This window comes from Leucopleurus acutus (genome assembly GCF_964270905.1).
Source record: "Leucopleurus acutus genome assembly, chromosome: 9".
Lineage (NCBI taxonomy): Eukaryota > Metazoa > Chordata > Mammalia > Artiodactyla > Delphinidae > Leucopleurus > Leucopleurus acutus.
In genome coordinates this window covers 37,919,159-37,941,706 of record NC_139144.1, presented here as the reverse complement: position 1 = coordinate 37,941,706, position 22,548 = coordinate 37,919,159, and the positions used below count along the sequence as shown (strand labels likewise).

Here is a 22,548-nt window from a genome sequence, read left to right as displayed (position 1 = left end):
TAACATGAATCAATAATGTAAACCAAGGCCTTTAACAAAACATCAGTGACTTTTAAATGCAAAGGAAGCCCTGTCAAATGATAATTTTTTTTTCCTCCAAACCATTTTAGTAACACATTCTTGGGTGTCCAGTAAAAATGAAAACTTAGAGATTTTTACTGCCTAAAAAAATTTATTCATCACATGGAGATTTTAATTTTCTATCAGCTGTCTGAAAGGAGAATGGAAAATAAATACTATACTGAAAAATACCATGAAAGCCGTAGGCAAACATTAAATGATTAAGAGTTTTATTTCTTTGTTTACTTGTTTGTTTTTAATGTGGTTCTTCTTTTTATTTAGATAATCTAGATTTGGGGATTTGGAACCTTTTAAAGCCAAAACAGATTGAGGCTTACAAGCATGTCTTCCTAGATGCCGCTCTGATAGAACAGATATTTCCTGATAGATCTAGTCAGAGGTGCTCCAGTCTTAGGCTGAAGGATCTGATGTCCAGGGAAGGTAGGCAGCTACCCAGAGTCATAAGCCAGTGAGTGGTAGAGCTCAAGTGTAAGATGCTTAGACCACTCTCCTTTACACCAGTCCAGACTGCTGCTCACCAAAACCTGGTAGGTACTTATATTCTTTCTCTAATGTTTCTGATGCTCATGCATAGTGTAGATAATTTTGAGCGTACAGTAACTTGAAAATTCTACATTCACTTTTTCTATGAGCCTCTTAAAAAGTGGGTGATTACATAGTTAGTATTCTGTCAGGGGTCATCTGTTGACTTCTTTGTCTTCTTAAGAGCAAGAAAGGAATTCTCCCTCCCATCTTCCCTCCCCCCTCCCTTCCTTCCTTCCTTTCTTCCTCAGTATCTTCTATCCCCACAGGCATTTTCCTTGCCCCTATATGCAGTCATTTTCTCCTGTATTTTTGTTTGCATGGATTCTTACATCATACATGTATTTTTTGCTTTGTACTCATGAATTTTAGGGGATTTAAATGGCATGGTGTTATCAATCTCATTCCATTTCTTATTCTTATCACTAAGCATGTGATAAAAATAAGACTAGCTCTTTTTAGAGCTAGTCACATCATAATGGATGCATATGCCTAATTGCTTTTAATCACTGTAATAATCCATGGTGGGTACTCCTCCATTTTACCTACCTGTTCTCCGGTTGGATTCCCCAGTGACCTCCACTTCTCACCCACCACCAAAAAATGCTTTAGTGTATATCCACACTCATCACTCTGTAGCTAAATGAGAATTTCTTGAGCAGCAGGAGAACCTCTGGGTCATGGTGTGCAGTGCTGAAATAGTCACCAGAATTGCTATACCAGTCCACAGTCTCACCAGTAATGTGTGATGGTTTTTACTTTCCTAAATCCCTGTGACATTTAATATTGTCCATTTTTCTAATTTTTGCCAGTGTCCATTTCGTAAGAGAATTTGAATCTTTTGATTGAAACTAAGGTCTTCTTGATGTCAATGGCTAAAGAAATAGCTCTATTGAGAGACGTAATTTTCAGTTTATGTGTATTTTATTCACCTGAATTTCAAATATTATCCATAATTTAGGGTTCCAGTTACCATGATGGTGAGAAAAGTAATTAAAATTTGAAGGTCATTATTAAAATATGGATAGGCCTGCCCTGCCCCAACACCTGGCTCAGTCATATCCCTCTTCCCAACATCATGCTCTTTCTGGTGAAATGCTAGTTACCCATCAAAGCCTAGTTTAAAATCGACAACCTGCTCTGTGCCATTGAAGTGTTTTGACCATACTCTAATGATAGTAATTATGACGGGTCATTAGAGCTAGTTCTCTACTTTTCTGTGCACCCGAGTAGCATGTGAACTTACGTGGCCTAGGGCATCTTTGTACCCCTCCCACCCAATTAATCTAACTTAATTGTAATTAATTAATTGTTTTGTGAATGTTAAGCAATAGCCATTATATATTTAATATTTCCATTTTATCTGACTACAGCAATCATTTCTGGTTCTGAAAAATTTTTAGATTAAAACCATCTTCCGCATGTTCTAAGGTATGAAACATTGGCATCTTAGCACAGCATTGATTTAAGGGCTGCATTGGTTTCAAAACTGCTTCCTGGAAAAGTCCTGGCCTTGTGTGGAAATACTTGTAAGCTTACCACAGTGCTAAGGTGGGGTAACCTTCCAGCCTTGCAAGAATGCTGGTCAGGATCCTTCACTGTCTCAGTGAAATGGTCCCTCTCACCATCTGTTCATCTGACTTTCAAGTGTGTCTGCACCCTTTTTGCAGTGTACCATACAGCTCCGGTTTCTTATTAAGAAACATTAACCTGGAACAGGTAGCCTGCTTCTATCAAGAAGTCAAATTGAGGAGACTTCCCTACTGGCCCAGTGGTTAGGACTCCATGCTCCCAATGCAGGGGACCTGGGTTCGATCCCTGGTCCAGGAACTAGACCCCACATGCATGCCACAACTAAGAGTTCGCATGCCACAACTAAGGAGCCAGCGGGCTGCAACTAAGCAGCCCACCTGCCACAACTAAGACCCAATGCAAACCAAATAAATAAATTTAAAAAAAAAAGTCAAATTGAGGAAAGTTATATTTAAAGGAGATAATTTGAGAAAAACATTATTTCGGCTAAGTCATTTGTGATTTTATCCATTGGAAGTTTATGTAAATGCTGTGCTTATTTCCTTATCTGTAAATTGAAGGAAATAAATTATGTCCAAGTCTCTGAAGTTCCGTGATATGATATATACCAGTTAGCCTCTGTGGGAAGAACCAACTATACCCCCCAACTTGGGGGACTTTGGACTTTCCTTACTTCCTCAGGAATTGTCTCCATGACTTGAAGATCCTCACGTCTATAAAGCCACCAGGGCTTTTGCTTTCTTCTCACGCCAGACTAGCTGGCTCCCAGTTGTACACTTTTATTCTTTTCCATAAGCCCCAGGGCCTGATTGTGCTTCCTGTTTTTCTCTCAAGCTTCCTCCTTCTCCATACTTTTTTATGGTTCCCTTATCCTTCGGTAATGGCTGCAGAGTGGTGTGTAGCTTCTGCAGCAGTACCTGACAACAAATCATCCAGCCTTGATCGGTTTAAAAGTTTTATTGCTGATCCCACTGGGAACCAGAATGAGGGAAATCACTCAGTTCCTTCATCCATAACAAGAGCATAAGATTGCTGGAGAGTGCCTGGAATTAGGAACTAGGAATTAGGTTAATGTCCCAAAACTCCCTGGCATAAGGCTTGGCACATGGTCAGTGCTATCCTAGGAAATGGCACCACTCAATTTTGCTCTGAAGCTACAGGGGCCTAAAGTCCCATAGTAAGAACATTCCCAAGTCCCTTCACTTTTGTCAAAGCCCCTGTGAGCAGCCAGTGTGCTACTGCAATTATTACACCTGAGAAGAAACCTTTTTTTCACTTTAGTATAGGTTTGCTTCCTACGATGGGGTAGGAGGAGATCGCCCAAGTTCTGACTGGAAAACAAAGATAACCTCTTTTGTGAGGTTGGGGTAACTTTTGGTGTCATTCCCACAGTGCCTGTCAAGTCTCCGTGCTGTGGGAAGAAGATACAACCTTGAATGAATATTGTACATGATTTAAAATAATTATTTTTCCACATTTATTTCTCTTCCATAAATACAGAGAAGCAGATGAAATATCCTTTTATTATAAATGGCTGCTTACTGCCAATAAGCTAGTTAAAATATTTTTTACTTCCTCATAACGTTCTTTTGTTCTTGTTCAGGTATATATTCTGTATTTAAAAATCATGGTAAAAACATATCAGTATAAGCAAAATAACTTGTCTTTTTAAATTAGAGCAAATATGCAGCTGTTGTTGATACTCCTTAAATAAAATTGCAGTCTCATACATTCTGATGATAAAATCTTTTCCAACAGTCTTCATGGGTTTTTGACAACTTTAATTTTGTAAAGGGTTTCATATATACTCAATGTAATGTTAAAAATTTCAATATACTTCTTGCTTTCCATGTACAAATATCTGGCTTGTTCTTCTGAGAAAAAAACAAACTCTGAGTTGGTTTGGAATTTCAAGTTGCAATGAGAAAAGTCCACCTTTAGCTTTCTGCTCTTATGTTAAGGCTACGACTCATCTCCAAACAAACGTATGATTGAGGTGATGTTTTGGAATAACATCCTGTGTTTTGGTGGCGCATCACTCTTCAGTGACATTCTGAGGTTGCATTGTATTAGCACATGATATTTTCCCCAGTTAATTGATATCCCAGGTTTGTCCAGGGGAAAATCTACCGCTCCCCCAAACATACTTGACAAGTTATTATATTTACTTTAGTCAAAGCCCGTGTGTGCAATATCCCTCTTGGAGGTGGTCTATTATTGGAGTCCCATATGCTTTTTGTTTGGGAAGAAAGCAGTCACTGTGTCATACTGTTACATGGAGTATTCTTTTTCAGGGATGTTGTTCCCTTGGGGACCATATCAGGCCAGAGTTCCTTAGTCTAATAAGACCTTTGTAACTCTTATTGTATAAGAGTTCTGGGAGGGAAGCAAGAGTTAAACAGAAAATGTAATTCAAGCAACTATATTAGGCCACATGTGGGAAAACATGACTCTTAGTATTGGATTAAAAAAAAGGTTTATTTGTTGTAAAAAGGACTCTGATGCCAAAATTTTCAGGGTATTTCAGTGTAAGTGAAGACTGTTGTGGCCCAGGGAACTCACAACATTTTAACATTTACTTTAGTTTCTGAATATGTATGATTTAAAAAACACCATACAGAGTTGTCTTTTCACAAATTTTATATTTTAAAAAAGATATAATTAATTGTTATAGAAGTCCTGTATGGTGATATTTAAGATTTTCTTGTGTGAGTTTTCCCATCAGCAAAATGATGTTTAATCCATATGAGGATAATGATTATAGCAACGTTACATACATATTCTTCATGCATTAATACAAAAATCTGTACTCATAAGAATTACTCAATTTGATTGTTGTACTTTACCAATTGATGACAAACACACTGATTATATTCCATAAAGGTAGAATTTTAAAAATGAATTTTTTCTACATGAACATAGAAGCTTGCTCTTCAGATTTTATAGTTACAACTGATGAAGAAATTTTTAATTTATTACATATAACATTTTTGGATACAGAAGTCATAAAATACTTATAAGTTCTTAATTAAAATATTTAAATGTTTTGACAGATTATGATAATATAAAAACTGTTTTCTGAAATGAGAACGTTACAGTAAAATATATGATATTGTGTAATATTTTGAGAGTTCCCTTTCACTTTTTTTTTTTTTTTTTTAACCAGAAAATGGTTTCACAGCAACGCATTCTAATTCATGAAGATTCCGTGAACCTGCTCAGTCTTTATACCTCTCCCTCTTTGCCCAACATTACCCTGGGACTTCCAGCAGTGCCAGCCCAGCTGAATGTAAGTCGTTATTACCATGCAACAGCCTAAACCAGCCCAAGGGATATTTTCATAGGGAAATTCTCGTTCTTTTCTTGTATATTTAGACTTCAGGGAAACTTGGTAGTCTACTTCTCCTTCACTGTTTGCTGAGTTGTTCAAAGATGTTCAGTTTAATTTCACATTAAAGAATCATGCTGGTTCATACAATATATAAAAATAATAACTAACATTTGTATAATGCTTTATAGCTTTTAAAAAAGAAAGCACTCTCCAGGTATATTATTTTGGTAGCTCCACCCAACCATCCTATGAAACAGAGATTACAGGACACATTTTTACAGAAGAAGCAGCTGAGACTTGGAATGCATAAAAGCCCAAGATCACGACCCAGCAAGTAGCAGACCTGAACCTCAACTCAGGCCATTGCTGAGAGGTGCAGCGTCTGAAGCGCAGCAGCGTATGTTTAAAGAATTTATTTTGTGAATGACTTTATTTTGAGAATTTAGGTTACTGACTCTGTGGTACTGAAGAATACATATCTGGAAAACCTCTCTAAGAACAATATTAAACTCTTGCCTGGAGATTCAAAGTGAATCAATTACTTTAAAAGTCCTGACAACTGAAATAGGATCTTTTGGAGGTAATTGTCCTACTAACAGAAGACAGCAATAATTATTTTATGCATATTCCCTAAAATAATGTAAATTTCAGTCATTGTAAAAGATTTGTAAACTTTACCTAGACTAATTTATCTGTGAAAAGTTAGTAAATTAAATTGTACTTATGCAGAGGTCATATGATACATTTGGTTTAAAGAGAAATTTGTTCCAACCCTTGGCACCAATTTTGCCAATTTTTAGATGCAGGTCTTCCACTGAGTCCATCTTGTCAAATTCACATCTTTTACAGTATGCTAACATTAAGAAATCATAAAGAGTTGACCATTTTGTGACTAATTTATTTTCAAAATATGAACCCTATCTATGGTATGCTACTAGTTTATGCACAAGCACACCTACAGGTGACATTTTTAAATGATACATTTTATGATTGTGTTCAATACATATTATAAAACCAATCTAAGAGGTACCTTATTGTATTTGGTATTTTTAATAGAGTAGAATGTTATCTTATGTGATATAGTAATCTTATACCAGTGAGGAGAAAGCAAAATTTGGATGTTGTTTTATATTTGGAGATTAAAGAAGACAGGCTTAAAAACACTGAATTCAGCTATGCCCCTGAAATTCCACATGAAGCATTTGTAAACAGTTGGCTCAGTGAAAAGAAGAAAGAAATTAGGGATGAAATAAAACATACATATTTATGGATGATATTTTCAAATCTTCACTTACTAAAAATTATTTTCTTCTGTTCCTGTTTTTTCCTATCTCTTCTGATGATAAGCAAATGCTAGCACATAAACTTATGACACGTGAATAGGCTTTTTTTTTCCTATTCTTTTTTTTGCATGTTCTAAGTCACTCCTACCAGCTAACACAAACATACACCACTTTTAATGTGGTCGGGGAGAATTTTTTCCCAAAGGACCAAGTACTAAAAACCAGACCATTTAATGTTTCAATGGTAATACAATTTGGTACCTTTGGATGAATAAACCAGTGTGGTTTGGATTGAGGTTTCATTTTTCTTTGCTTCCATTTTGGTGTGGATGAGGCCATCACAATTAATTTTTCAAGTTTAGCATTGCTTTGGCAAAGGGATCTCTAATATTCTAGTTCCCCACTGAGTAGTGGTAAATTTTAAGGAAAAGAGGCCAGGAGAAGGAATCACTTCTAGATTAAACATTGCATTGACTCACTGTGTGACTAAGACAAACCATTTACCTCTTTGTCCTTCAATTTCTCCGTCACTGAAAATTGCTTTGCTTCCCTGGTACACAGCAATTTTGAAAGATGAAACATGAGTTTTGAAAAGAAACATGCCACATAATTTTGAGGTATTGGACCTCTGCTTTTGTAATACCAAAATGACCACCATTCATTAAGTTCTTTGAATAGGAGAATTCATTATTACTGCTGATGATATAAATATTATTGCCTTATTATTGTGTTATCATATATTTCAAGTTCTTAATAGCATTTTTATTTGATATCTAATTTCACTTGTAGTTTATTTTATTAAACAAAAGTATCTGGAGTGTCATTTTCAATATTTAAAGATTTGGGAATCTGTTATGAATTAATATAAAATACATGTTTAAATCAAATTCCTGCATATTTTATATAACCTTTCATTGACTTATCTCAAGAATTTTATTTTAAAAATTAAATACTGGAAACCCACACTCTGTGAACGTATTAGAGGACGTATAGAGAAAGGGTGAATGGTTCCTTCTGCTTGAAGCTCCAAAATTACGGATCTTTTTATCTCTAGCTTCTTCATCCCTATTGTATAGCCATTAGCTCAGCGATTTGAATAAATTTTACTTTTCTAATATACCTTTTACTACAGCAGTGTATTAAACTATTTTAGAAATAACTGTCCCAGTTATTAAGCCTGAAATTAGCATGATTTTTAATGTTAAAAAGCGTTTTATTTTGGGTTCCGTATGATGATACCCAATACTAAATTGTCTCCAGTGCTTCAGCTCTATTTTTATTTCTCCTTTGTTAGTTCACTTAGTTCACAAGACATGGTGTTATCCATTTTCCCTACTCAGCCATTGGATAAGGTAGGGCTTTTTGGTCGGGGGTTACGGGGGGTGGAAATTATGGAATAAGAAACTAATCTAATGATTTACAGACCTAATGACCCATATGGATGAAAGTGGATTAACATCAGTATTATTTCTTGACACAGGCTTCAAATTCGCTCAAAGAAAAACAGAAGTGTGAGACCCAGACACTCAGGCAAGGCGTTCCTCTGCCTGGGCAGTATGGGGGCAGCATCCCGGCATCTTCAAGCCATCCCCATGTCACTTTGGAGGGAAAGCCCAACAGCAGCCACCAAGCTCTCCTGCAGCATTTATTATTGAAAGAACAGATGCGACAGCAAAAGCTTCTTGTGGCTGGTAATTCATAACGGCACCATTTGCAGGTTATTTTAGGGCTTTCATTTTATCAGCAATTCAATGTAATGTCTCTTTAACTCAAGACCTAGTAAAGATTCAGTGTCATACATAGGTCTCCCTGATACCTACTACTGTGGAAAGACTGTTGTCTTTATTTATTCCTCTAGATCCATGAAAAAAAAACTCACCTTATTTAACCTTCATACATACCAGAGTGGACTATTGGTGAGTCACTGATCAGTTGCATATCTGCCCAATGCTTTGGCACTTTTGCCTTCACCCCACCCAACCTAGCCTTCTGATATTTGCGCGGTAGTATACTACTTTTCGTAAAACTTATCCCATAGCTATTTTCTGTAGCTTCTTTCCTAAATTGTGTATGTGTCTGTGTGTGTGTACATATATACATGTACATATATATTTTTTTCAGGTGGAGTTCCCTTACATCCTCAGTCTCCCTTGGCAACGAAAGAGAGAATTTCACCTGGCATTAGAGGTACCCACAAATTACCCCGTCACAGACCCTTGAATCGAACCCAGTCTGCACCTTTGCCTCAGAGCACATTGGCTCAGCTGGTCATTCAGCAGCAACACCAGCAATTCTTGGAGAAGCAGAAGCAATACCAGCAGCAGATCCACATGAACAAGGTAAGTCCCCAAGCCACGTCAACATGCCATAACCACTGGTGTGGAAATTGGGGTTTTCTTCACTGATGTGTGCATACAAGAGAGAATGTTGGTATCCATCACAGCCAAACGGAGACTGCCCTCCTGGCCGTGCTGTCAGGGCTCAAGGGCACCATCACATTATCACTGTTTTCTCCATCACTACACGCGTAGGACATTTGTAGCAAAATTGAGCTCCTAGATTAGAAAGTCTCTTATGATTGGGTACCTATCTTAATACAGAAGCACATACAGGAACATGTGTGCAGAGCCCCATTTTTTGTTATTGTAGTAAAGGTGTGAGGCAGAGTTGAAGTTTGCACAGGTGCTAGCAGCTATGCCAAGGTCGGCCAGTTAGGTATTTCTCAGCAACTTCTATGTATGCATGTTATATTTATTTTTTAATATGCCCTACTTTATTCCAGTCAGTGTTGAAGCGGTTTCTGAGAAACTTGTGGTAGTTTCTTTCTGGCAGCCTTATTGTGGCTGAAATGGACAGCAAATGCCTGAATCACAGCACATCCTCAGGAGCCCTCCTGCTGAGGCAACCACAGTCATTCTAAAATAATGGTATCAGGCGGGCCAGCAAAACATTTTCAATGAACTTGTAAGCAAAACTGGTCTGTACAGTTTTGCCACTACTCTCTGCTATGGTAGCCTTACAAAGTAGAATCCTCTCATTTCTGGAGAATGAAAGGTCCTGAATATCAAAATTCTTTCTATTATCTTTTGTTACTATATCACCTCCAGATATCTTGTAGAGACATTATATTGAGAAACAATCTCCTGTTTACTGATAAATGGATAGCTAAAAATTGAAATAGTATTTAAATGCTTTATTGTATTGTGATATAAACAAAACAAAATCTCATGGGAGAAGGTCTAATCATCTTTCTAATAGCAAGAGAAGGGGGTGTTTATCATGTGCTCACCTTATTGCAGGTGGGATTAGAGATTTGCTCTCCTCTTTGGCCTCCCATCTTATGGAGCACAGGCTCCGGGCACGCAGGCTCAGCGGCCATGGCTCACGGGCCCAGCCGCTCCGCGGCACGTGGGATCTTCCCAGACCGGGGCACGAACCCGTGTCCCCTGCATTGGCAGGCGGACTCTCAACCACTGCGCCACCAGGGAAGCCCTGGCCTCCATCTTAACAAGGCAGAGCCATGAAGGGAGCATGGGCTGAAGACCACAATACTGAACACAAATTCTCCCAGTCCAACCCTTTGCAGCATTCAAAGATGACGTGTATGTGTGTATATCGGGGTTCAGGGTGGTTGGCTGTGCCATCTGCCTCTCCTGTTATCGTTTGCTGTACTGCAGATTGTATTTCACTATATTTCAGACTCTTTCTATATCATCACATTAATGCCTGTTTTATTGCTACAGCATTTCTCTAAATTTATCAGATTGTTTTGGGTACAAACAGTCTTGTCAGAGGAGAACCAACTTCCTTCTTGTATAATGGCGTATAATACTCCTTGTCTTGAATGTTATTCTGCATGTTTACTATCTTATGGTAGAGTTACGTTGGTTTGTTTGTTTTGTGGTATCTTAGCCCTACTTAAAACTACCAGGTATTCTTGAAACATTGTCCAGTGTGAGAGGAAAGACTGGGAATTCTACTTTTCACCTCACAATATTTTGATCTGGAATTAAGTTCATTTAGAAAAGTAGTATTGGATTGTAAGTATACTTTCTGCTACTCGGTTCGATTTCCTAGAAATATGTGGATGTGCATATTCTATTATAGGTAAATTAGGTAAATTGGTCCCTTTGAAATCATCATCTACAGATGATTTCTATGAATACCTTTAAGAATACTTTGGAATTCATTTTTTATGACCTAGAGTTGCCACTGCTTCACATTCAGATGGTTTGTTAATATCAGAATCTTTGTATATTAGTATCACAGTGGAGATTTTGACAGGCAGATGCTAACCTCAGTCACATGGAAGAAACTAAGATGGAAAGCAGGCATTTGCATTTTAGCAATGAGAAAAGCAAATCTTATCAGAGACCTTCTCCCATGTGGAGCTGATTCCTTGGAATCTGTTAAGAATTCTTCCCAAAATTAGAAACAAACCTATACTTTTAGGTACATGTTTGTACAGTGGTTTGATTATTAAATCTTGTCTTAATTAGGCAAAATGAAGCCCAGAAAACTTCAAAGTACAAAGCTGATCTTTATATATTAACCTCTCTCAACTTGGGTGTTTAGATTACTCAAGCAGGTCTCTACTTGGCTTTTCTCCATGTATATATTCCATATGTTTAATCAAGATGGCATATGCACACTGGGTATTCTCCAGATTTGAAAATATTTCACTTGCCCTCAGTTGTCTAAGGAAATAGAGAAGAATCTTATTAAATAAATCTTGAACTCCATCCTGTTCCATGGTATTCACAATAGAACCATTAATAAATGAATTGCTACTGTTCACCCTCCCCCATGAGGTAATGAAAACATTTAGTTCACATTAGGAGAAGGCCAAACTTAGATGCCAAAAGATAACAAGTTTTATATAATAATACATTTATGTGTACTCTAACCATTTAGAATAACCACTAATGAGAAATAACCACAGAAACTTTAATATATGTCGTTTTTTTCCTATTATCATGGAAGAACCTTTACTGAATCCATTCAAATTGGAGCCAAATAGTTGGCATCATAAAAGCATGGTTCTTACTTTTGACATACTTATTCCAGCAGGAAATATAGGCACACATGAAGAATAGGTGTGCAGATGACATATTTTAAAATGTCTTTTCCTTTTATTCCCTCAGCTTTTCTTTATGGTTCTTTTTTGAGGAATTTAGGAATTTTGAGGAAAAATGGAGTGAGAAGAAAGAAAAAATAAGTAGGTTTATCTCTAAACTTACATCATATTAAATATGATTGGGCTTCCTGGTATGAAATTTTTAATGATTTATTTGAATTGCTAAAAATCTTTAGAAGAATTAGAAGCAAAGCTATACTTTTCAGAACAGTTTATACAATGATTGGCTTATTAAATTTAAAAAACTTTCTCATATCTTGCTATTATTTGACTGCATTTATGAAAGCGGTCATTCATGCTTGTTATAACTATACAATGTAAATGTTATTAATCATACTAAACAATTTACCTACCTGTTACCTGATACTTTAATGACATTTACATGGGAAATTTGTGTGTGGTAAGATGTTAAGCCTCATGTAATTATGTTATAAGTGCTTAATAGCTTAGCAGAAATACCCCAGGAATGGGTTTATGTAGCATTTGTATTGCTGTATCTACCAGTAAATAATGGGGCAAGCCTGAAAAATGAATGAAAAATGTCAGAATGATTTATCTCTGCTTATCAGTTTGTATATTCTGTTTTCACTGAAAGAGTTTTGAGAAGCTTAACCGTAAGAAAATCACGGCTTACAACATTTGTTCTTTGATTTTTTTTTGAGACATTTACAAAATTCAGAAATGCATTTAAACAATTTATATTACTAATATATAGTACCTTCATGTTTCAAAAAAACAAGAGTTTTTTAATATGAGGATTTCAAAAGAAAACTCTTGCTTTTGCCAGTATCTTTTGATTTTTTTATTAGAAAAAAATGGTTTCTAAAACAGAATTTTCCTTGTAAATACAAAATAGCAAACAAAAATATAGGAGGGTATTGATAATTTTCTTCTGAACCGTTTTCAAGTTTAAATATTGCCACAGATTATCTAGTAAAAACTATGATGAAAACAAAATACCACAGTTACTTGGACGTTTTTATGATTTTTGAAGGAGTATTCTGACCACTGCCTAATTACCAGAAGGGTAGATCTCTAGTCACATGACTCTCTGAATGATGTACAGAAATTTTCCAAAGTATATTCAGGCATTTTTGTTGTGAGATAATTTGACATAGATCCGTGCCCCCTTCCAAATGACAACATTATTCTTTGAATTATTTCTCAGTTATAGTATTAATAGAATAGCATTGGTTGATGCCTAATTGTTTCTGTTTTAACTAGAATTTTAATAACTTTTCTAATACCTATATTTTTCATATTCATTCCATCAAATCCATATGAGAAGAAATTTTAAAATTATTTCTTCATTCAATACTTATTTATAAATAATCTATGCAAGTATCCATTTAGCAAATCATTACTGAATTCTTACTTGGTACCAGACACTATTTTAGGCACTAAGAAAACAACATTCATTATCCTCATGGAGCTTACCATATGGGGAGCAGGGGACTGAAATATTCCAGTAAACAGTAATACAATACAATGTTTTAAGTATTAGGATAGGGGACATGAGGAAGGAAATTGTTTCCTTTGAGGAAACAAGATTTGAGACTTGTTTAGTTCTTCTCAGGATTATCTTGTCCTTTTTACATCTTTTCCTCTCCCTTCTCTCTCTCTTTCTTTCTCTGTCTCTCTCTCTTTCCTTCCCTGCCTCTTTCTCTGTTTCTCTCCCTCCCTCTCTCCCTCTCTTTCTTTCTTTGTAAAATGCTCTGTGATAAATACCTTATGCATTCCTATGACTGGATATCAGCCAACACTTAAAAAAAACCCCACATAAATCATGAGATGATATCTTGTACGTGTCAAGGTTCACTCTAGATATAAGTATTTATTATATATTTATTACTATGATACTTAGGCATTTTGACATGAGTGCTATTTTATCATAATAAAAATATATCTAAGACAAGAGCAGTGAAGGGGAGGGTGGGCAGATGTCCTACATTGCCCTTATTAAAACAGGTAGATTTTATGTCTGACAAGCAAGGCATGAATATAGTTAAGCTCAAATGCTGGCACGGAGCTAATGGGGAGCTTTCATCAGTTTTGGAAGAGAATTTGACCCTTTATTTGAGCAGTATCTATTGTATTCCTTTTCTTGACACAATTTTCTAACATAGATGTTACATTTTCTCCATAACCCCTCATGATTCATACCCACTCCTTGTCCCCAACAGTCCATCCAGAGCAACTCAGGGGAGAATATTCTTTCATGCCTGTGGTCACATGCAAACATAGCATGGTTGTGTGTGTGTATGTGTGTGTATGTGTGTGTGTGTGTGTGTGTGTGTGTGTGTATTTTTCCTTATAAAGTATCCCTGAAGGCAGCACTAAAATATAACTGTTTTGTGCACTATTAAGCAAAGTGTATATTTTCCCAAGGAAATTAATTTGAAAAACAATTATACAGACAGTTACAATCCCAAGAGTTTATATATTTTGAAGTCACACTTCATATTAGTTTATTTTAATAAGGGTATTTCTATCCATGCCTTACTTGTAAGAAGATTAATATTTTAAGGATAATTAGGTAAGGACCAGGTACCGATTTCTGCTTTTTTGCTACACCTATTTCTCCTAATGTATCTTTTCCTCCCCATCTTTTATACAACATGCATCTTTCCAGAACCTTTCCCATAGGGACCTTAGGGATAGGATCATTTAAATGATGCCAGCTCCCTTTTATGTGTAGGATCTTCTAGGAGCTGGGACACCATGTTAGCATCCTTATGTGTATCATCTCCTCAAACTATAAGCACACTTTTTTTTTTTACTATCAAGAAAGTTAATTTAAAAGGGCTTAAGTAAGCTGACTGAGGTGGCTAGGTTAGTAGTTGACAGAGCTGGGATTCCAGCATAGGTTGTATGACACAAAAACCTGTCCTTAACATAAACTTAGGCTTATGATTTCAATGTTGCTTTTATCACTAAGCAGGAGACAAGGTTTCCCTAGCTTTATTTTTGCCAAAAAGTAGGAAACTTACAATAAAAAAACAAGGCAAACAAACAAAAAAAAGGAGGGTTATCTTTTTTTTTAGGTATTTGGATTTGCCAGGAAGGAGAAATCCCATTTGCTGACCTTGCTTCCCAGTTCTCCACTCATTGCCCTCCATCCAGTTATTCATTTGGATGTCTTTTTATATGGACCCGATGGTGGGACTTTCAGATATCCTGTTGACTTTCCAGCAATGCAGTGTGAATGCAGTACAGAGCCAACTACAGCCAGGCCACACTTCATTCCTTTCTTCTGTGTTGTAACGTTGCCATATTTTTTAGACTGGGCAAACATCTTCTCACAGGAGTTCTGAGCAAGCCTGAAGCTGAAAGTCAACTGACTTCATCAAGTTCAAGTGAAATGCAAATGTTGGCATCTCATCTATGGGTGGTTTGGAAAATGCCTTGTTTTAAGTTTTGAAAAATGGATGAGTAGAAACTTGAACTGGGCTTTCATTTAGGAAAGTAGGCATTACTGTTGTCAGGTTTAATTTCTCTCTATCCATTTGACAGCTTGTTTCCATGCAGAGTCTTTAATCACCAATTTAGGATTACATTTTGCCCATTAGATGGATAGTATGTCCAAAATCTTTAGCAGGCATTGAAAGGCAGTCTTAATTTTATAACAGTAAAAAGCCTCCTAGATTATTTGTCTATCTATAGAGGTTTATAAAAGAAACTTTGACTTTACCCTTAAATAGATGCTATTTTGACATGATTAGCCCAATGTAAATAGATCCTTGTAGGTATGTATTGGGCTTCAAAAAAAACTACTCATGCTGCAATACCGGCTTACATCATCATAGAGAATTCATATAGAAGCATTTCACTATATAATTACAAGTTGATGGTTTATAATATACAGAAAATGGCTTGTTGCTTTATTATTAGATGTGATGAAATCCTGTGTTTGGAAAAGAAACTAAATGACCATTTCAGTGGATTAATGTGTAACATTCATAAACGTTCCCAGGGCTGCTTTCATAACTTGAAGACCAAGGGAAGGACCTCGACCTTTCCCTTTCACTCTGCACTGTTAATCTAGTCAGAGATGCTTTTATTGAATGAGAAAAACAATAGTTGGACATGACTATGAGGTAAGAAAATAGGGGAAAGAAAAGTATCTGGGGAATTAGGCCATGTGAGTGGTTTGACTGATGTTGATTCCAGGAGTTCAAAAGGAGAGGGAAGCTAAATAATTTGGTTGTTTCCCAACCTTGACAAATAGTTTCATTTGACAGAATGAAATAATTAAGTCTTACTAAGGAATTTTTAATATAACTAAGTGATTTGTGGACATGAAAACCACCGATGTGTAGCAGTCTCTTTGTTACAGATTTTGGTTGCTTATAAGTTCCTGATTTTAGGGGTTTTTTCCTCTGTATCTTTCTGCTCTTTCTCTAAATATTTATGAAGACTGAGGGATTATAGTGACCCTGAAATGTCATACAGTCTGGAGTATTCCCATTCCTTCAGGCAGAATTGCATCCAGGGCTCTGCTCCCATGTCCTAAATATACTGTTACTCTCTTGCTATCAACTTAGTTGTATCAACCAGCAATAAAAACTCACTTCTAAAAAATAATTTCCTGGCATGGAATAATTGGTGTTCCACAAAGATTTATTAGCAACTATTTTGCTGCGTCCTGGAAGTGAAGACAGAGAAGGCATGTTTTTCCCCTTGAATGGCTCATAGACCTGCAAATAGATAATTTTAATCAAAGATAGTTCTACAGAAGGCATAGTTCATGTGAATTGCAAAATCTGGAATGCTGCGTAGCCTTTCCAAGAGAAGTTTCTGATGCCCTGCACACTTATTTATTTGTTTTGCGATTTTGGCCAAAGTGTCAAACCTCTTTTTCCACTAATGCTCTAATCTGCACACTTTAGAGGTTTATAGTGAGAATTACATGAGAGGATGTACTGAAAGTGCTTTGTAAACATAGTAAGAAATCCTTCCATTTAACACAGTATTTATATTCTTATATAGCACTAAGAGTTATATCTTCCCAGTTATGTTAATGCAAATGGCTTTCTGGAAGTGTAGAATATTTCTAAGACACACATTTTTCACTTGCCTCAATATTGCATCAAGCTACTTTGTTGTAAACCAAACCACGAAATTTTGTTCCAGCTCTTCCTTGCATCTTTGTATTCATCATGGAGCTGACCTTGTTTTCTCTTTGGAACAATATTATGGTTAGTTATTGAATTTTTTATTGAGGTATAATTCACACACTGTAAAATTTATTCCTTTTGCTGCACAGTTGAATGAGTTTTGACAAATGTATATCGTCATATAATTACTGCAATCAAGATATAGAACAATTCCCTCAACTTCCAAAATTCCCCTGTGTTGCTCTTTTGTAGTCAATCCATACTCCTACCTCCAACCCCTGGCAAAGTACTTGAATTTTTGACCATGTAGGGAACATAAAACGAATCACAAGTATGAGGGATGGTGTATTTTAAGAGCATGCAGACATCAGCCCTAAATGATTTAAACCATAAAATGTTCAAGCAAGAAGAGACATAAGGGATTCTTTGCCGAGGTCACAAGCTGATAGTCTATGGACTGGATCCATTCCATTGAACTGATGTCTTTGGCCTGCCTGGTGTCTTAAAAAGCATTCAAGTTTTGGGTCAATCATTTCAAATACAAATCTGGATTTCTGGCATTGCCTGAAAAATTGAAAAGTCTGGCTACACTGGGCCCACTTTTCCATGTGGCAATTATTGTCTGGGGTTTACTCTTGGTTGTCTTTTTTAAGTATCGCTTGCACTGCTATCCAGTTTACCCAAGCAAGGGATTGAGGGGAGAAAGGGAGATGTTTATGAGTCAAGTGATCAGGAGCTCCCTGGCTTTGAGATCTTGTCTATTCTGAGACACAGTCCAAAATCACCAAGAGTTAGCAAAGAAAATAAGCATGCCTTTCCTCACTGTGCCTCTCTTCATTACCCTTAAAGAAGGAAAAAATAAAACTTTAAAAGAAAATGCACTGTCAACTGAAGATCAAGAAGGAGATTATCAGGGAAAAATCCTATTATGTAATATAAAAGGACATAAAATTACACAGTGCTCTAAAAGAAGGAAAAATAGCTCATTTGTGTTCTAGTTAAGAAAAGCCCCTAATAGTCTTGTTACACTCTCTTGCTGAGGATTTTATGTTCTGAAAGGCCAGTCTTCCTGTTTCCACTTTTCCCCACCTAAATCCAATCTTCTGTAGCAGCCAGAGAGATCATTTACAAATGCAAATCAAATCATGTCAAGGGCTTCCTAAAAACTCCCCAGTTGCTCCTTATTGTTTGTTGGATAAAATCCAAATATCTTTTCATGGCCCACAGGCTCTTGCCCCCTCACTGACCTTATCTCCGACTCCCTACCCTTACTCGCTGAGCTCCCACCACATTGGCCTTCTCTCCAGTGTGTGAGGAGTCTCCTTCCATCTCCTGGAATGAACTGCGAGTCACAGTTCTGTGTGGAATGTTCGACCTCCAGGTGTTCTTATGATTCGACCTTGGTATTGGAGTCTCTCTCAGCTCAAACCTCAGCTATTCAGAGCGGCCTTCCTTGCCCATCCAAACTGGACACAGACACCCACTCCTTCCCCCATTATTCCCTATCACATTTAGTTCCAATCTTCAGTTACTTATTTTTTATTTCCCCCTGAGAGACAGCATCTTGCCTGATTGACCGCTCTCTTCCCAGGTCATGGCCTATAGCAAGTGCTCAGTAAAAATTTGTTGAATGAATGAAAGAGTGGGTAACTTTCTCTAACTAGCCGGGAGGAGGAAATTTTCAGTCTCCTTTCTGGAAGTGAACACATAATTGAGTTATTGGAATATTAGGATGTTTTGAGAGCCGAAGAAAGGATATTTTAATTGCTGGCATTGTTTTGGATAGTCATTTAGCATTATAAAAATAAACGCATTTTTATTAAGAATTCATTTGATCCCTAGATTAATTTTATATCTCTTCAGTATTGGCAAGAAAGGGTGTTTTTCAGTTTAGAGTTTTAACTTATGTGAATAATGGACCAGTACTTAGAAAATCTTTCTCTCTTGTTATTTAACTTTGCTTCTGCTGGTTATTTCCCTAAAATGCACAGAAGCAAAATGGCATGTAGTATTTTGGCTTGAGTCGGAGTTCTTCTCTAAGTAGACCTCTTGATTTGAAAGCCCTCCAAGCTCTGGTTGTTTTTGAGAACAGTTGGTACATACCTAATCTATTTGTGAATTGAGGCAGAATTTTATCATTATTTTTAAATCTAGTTTCCTTGGAGCTTAAGGGAAGGGTTTTATTTTCCAAAAGAAGTATTTTACATTTATTTAAAAGAAAAAAAAAAAAAACTTATGCTATTGCCGTTCCCCAAGTAAAATCTGAGGCAAAATAAGAAAGTGATGAATAGGGTTGAAGGTCATTTTGCATGGTTTAATTCAAACACTTGTGCTGAATGGTTTGTTGGCAATTTCAGAAAATCAGATGTCTATCAGAAACAGATTTACTCCTTATATACTCCGTTCTTAGTTTGATATTCCATATCTAAAGATATTTGTGGGGACATGAAGGATTTCTGTGGCTGAAGTTAAAAATATAAATGTTGGTTTCTAGAATTTTATCAAACAATGTAACTTATACAGAGATGGTCTTAAATGGGTCAATGTGTGAAGATTAGCAGCACAGCCTTTAAATATTATTTAATGAATTTTACACCATTTGCCAATAGATTATATGATGTTCAACGTGGAATTATGTTGAACATCATATAATATAACAAAGTCCAAACATTGAAATTGTGGACTTGCTATAGTTATGACCCTAGCAGGGATTGATAAGAATTCAAGAGTCGAGTTATAATACTTGAAGCTGTGAGCAGTTTGGATAAATTATCATGCTATCTGGTCTATAAACTCTCCAGTGTAAGTGTGTCTAGTGTGTGTGTTACAAACCCAAATGGTGATGGGCCGCCTGCAGCATTCTTAGTGTTTGGTACAATTGCTGTACAGTAGCATGGAGAATACAGAGACATGCTGACAGATGAGGAAAAGCACAGATAAAAGGAGTAGAAGAAGCTGCTCAGCCATCATCTTCTTCATCTCAGCTGGGTTCCCCACCAAAGTAACTCACCTGGTGTCAGACGAATGACACACAGTGTGTTTTACAGATGGGGCCTCAGCCGAGACTCACACAGGCTTACACATTTATCTGTCACACAGATGTTTCTTCTTGTGTTTTCTAGCCAGCAAGGCAACAGCTCAGCTTTGCTGGGGGATCACCTCCAGATGTTCAACCAAAGAGAGACCCTGCCACCCCACTGAGAGTAAGCAGACAGCTCCTCCCTGCAGCTGGGGCCACTCAGCAACAGTACAAATTAGAAAAGGGTTTGCTCATACCTTCTTGGTAATGGTCACATTTGTAGTTCAAAAACACATAGAAGACAACATAGTCCAAACACTGGATTTCCTAGTAAATAGTCAGAAACTTACAAATAACAACAAGTAGCTTTTCACTTTAAAAATCTGAAATAAGTCAAACCTGGCAGGCAGGTTTTCTGTGACTTTTGTTTGCAGATCTTCTTGATGTTTATTGCTGATTTTTCCACCCCGGCAAATTTGACTGTTTAAATAAAAACAGCTTGAGTCAAATATCTAAAAAAAATAAGTGTAGGTTAACTCCCTCTGTGCATTTATATTTTGCAAACCGGTCTCCAGGAGATCCCATTTATTTCTTTTGTATTTTTTGAAACTTCACAGAGAGCATGTTTTATTCCATAAATGGTGAAAAAGTAGTAGTTATTATTCAAGTGGATACTGGCATTCGCCTCATAACCTGGGGGAAAAAAACGTGTCAAAGCTTTGTTGCTAAGCACTAATTAAGTTTTCAGATATTTATGAAGACAAGTGAGAGAGAAACAAGGATAAATCCTAGATTTTAGACTCGTGCCACTGGGTAATGCTGTTCACTCAGATGAGAAAAATTAGGTGATCAATACCTTTGGGTGCAATGGGAATAAAGGTTATCTTTGAGCTACTTAAAGTTTCTGATGCCTGTTGGATATTTTAGATCTAAGTGATGACGTTAGGTAAGCAGCTGAATATGCAAGTTTGGAGCTCAGGGGAGACATTGGAATTGTTTATATGAATTCAGTTGTCATTGGAGTATAGCCGTTTGAGAGGAGAATGCAGAGTGGAAGGGTATAAAAAGTTCTAGGTGTCTTCTCTTCTCTGTAGATGACTCGGCTTTTACTTGGGCATGAAGTTCCTTCTCTATAAAATAAGGATTTGAAGAATGTTATTAGAAAATTTCCAATTCCAACATTTTATATCTATATGATCTCCGCTCGTAAGTCACAGTTTTGTGTCAAGAAGCATTTCTTTTACAAACCCGTAAGGAGTTCTGCCCTTGGAAGAGATCATTTTGCCGTCTGGCCTTCTTGTCCAGTTATCATAGCATTATCCATTCTGGCACTTTTCTCCCTCGTGTTTCCTTTAGTCCAGCAGAAGCGTAGATGAATCCAGAGGCACCGGAACAAACAGTATCGTTTCTGTGTTGTACACTGGAAATTGTTATACACACTTTCATGTATGTCGCTATGTCAGTGCGGCGGTAAATACCAAATGTGATTCATGGACTAAATGATGTGATTTCTGGGCACTCCGGTGACCTCAGAAATACATTAACAGATCGGATTTTCTGTTAAAGGTTTTCTGTTAAAATGTACATATGATTTATTCTGTAACCACTCAGCACTTTGTCAGTATTAAAGATTTTCTTTGACGTATTTGCTATCTGTAGGAAATTATATTTCAGTAAATTCACATATATGTTGTCTGGTCTTTGACTGCACCGCTGTTAGTAATATCAATCTCTTACTTTCAAAGATGCTATGATTTTGTCATGTTTTCTTTTCTAAAATGCTTCATCCTGACTGCACCTGTTAATATCCTATTTCAAGTGCCACTGGATTTGGTATTTATGCAGTCATTATTGACTTTAACGAGAGAGATTTCAGTCAAATAGTGTGGATGAAAGCCTAGTTGGCGAGAACTCTAAAGAGAATGAGACAAGAGAAATGAAGACAATGAAGAGAAATAACTCAAGAAGTTTTACTGTGAAGGAAGGTACATAATGGGTTTGGGGGTGGGGGTGGTCAAGGGAGGTTTCATTTAAAATGGATGATAAGGCTGAAGGTGTCCAAGTGAAAGTACTGCAGCAGAGAATGGAAATGAGTGATAGGGGACAGAGTGGACAACTGCAGGAATGGATAGGACCCAGGGCATTAGGCTGAGGGGCTGACTAAGATAGGGCTGCAGACCTTTCTTTCACGGTAACAGGAGGAAGAGTGAGTGGGGAGGCTTGGTAGAAGAATGTTGAGTTTCTCTGGTGGTGCTTCTATTTGCTCACCGAAATAAGAAGCAAAGGTGCAGGAGTGAGGAAGAGGTCTGGATATTAGAGGTTTGAGGAGAGAGGAAGTAGTTTGAAATAGTCATTGAAAGAGTGGGAGAAAATTAACTAGAGAAATGTACTAGGATTTCCAGGCAGCACTGAGGGTCCGTTTGAGGGTTATGATCACAAATTTGAAGAAAAACACTCAGCATGACTGTAATTTGTTTATTTGTTTCCTAGCTTATTCAGCTGCTTGGGTTTGGCAGGGATTTAGT

At 36.9% G+C, this 22,548-nt stretch overlaps 1 protein-coding gene across 1 annotated transcript in view; it reads left to right on the top strand.

Annotated features, from left to right (window-relative positions):
- Positions 1–22,548, top strand: part of HDAC9 (histone deacetylase 9) — a gene marked incomplete at its 3' end in the record, with an annotated part of 936,726 nt that overhangs the window by 517,390 nt on the left and 396,788 nt on the right. Inside the window, exons 9-11 of the mRNA XM_082846537.1 lie at positions 5,303–5,425; positions 8,231–8,441; positions 8,872–9,089. Coding sequence (XP_082702663.1) covers positions 5,303–5,425; positions 8,231–8,441; positions 8,872–9,089 — 552 coding nt within the window. The remainder of the gene's footprint in view (positions 1–5,302; positions 5,426–8,230; positions 8,442–8,871; positions 9,090–22,548) is intronic.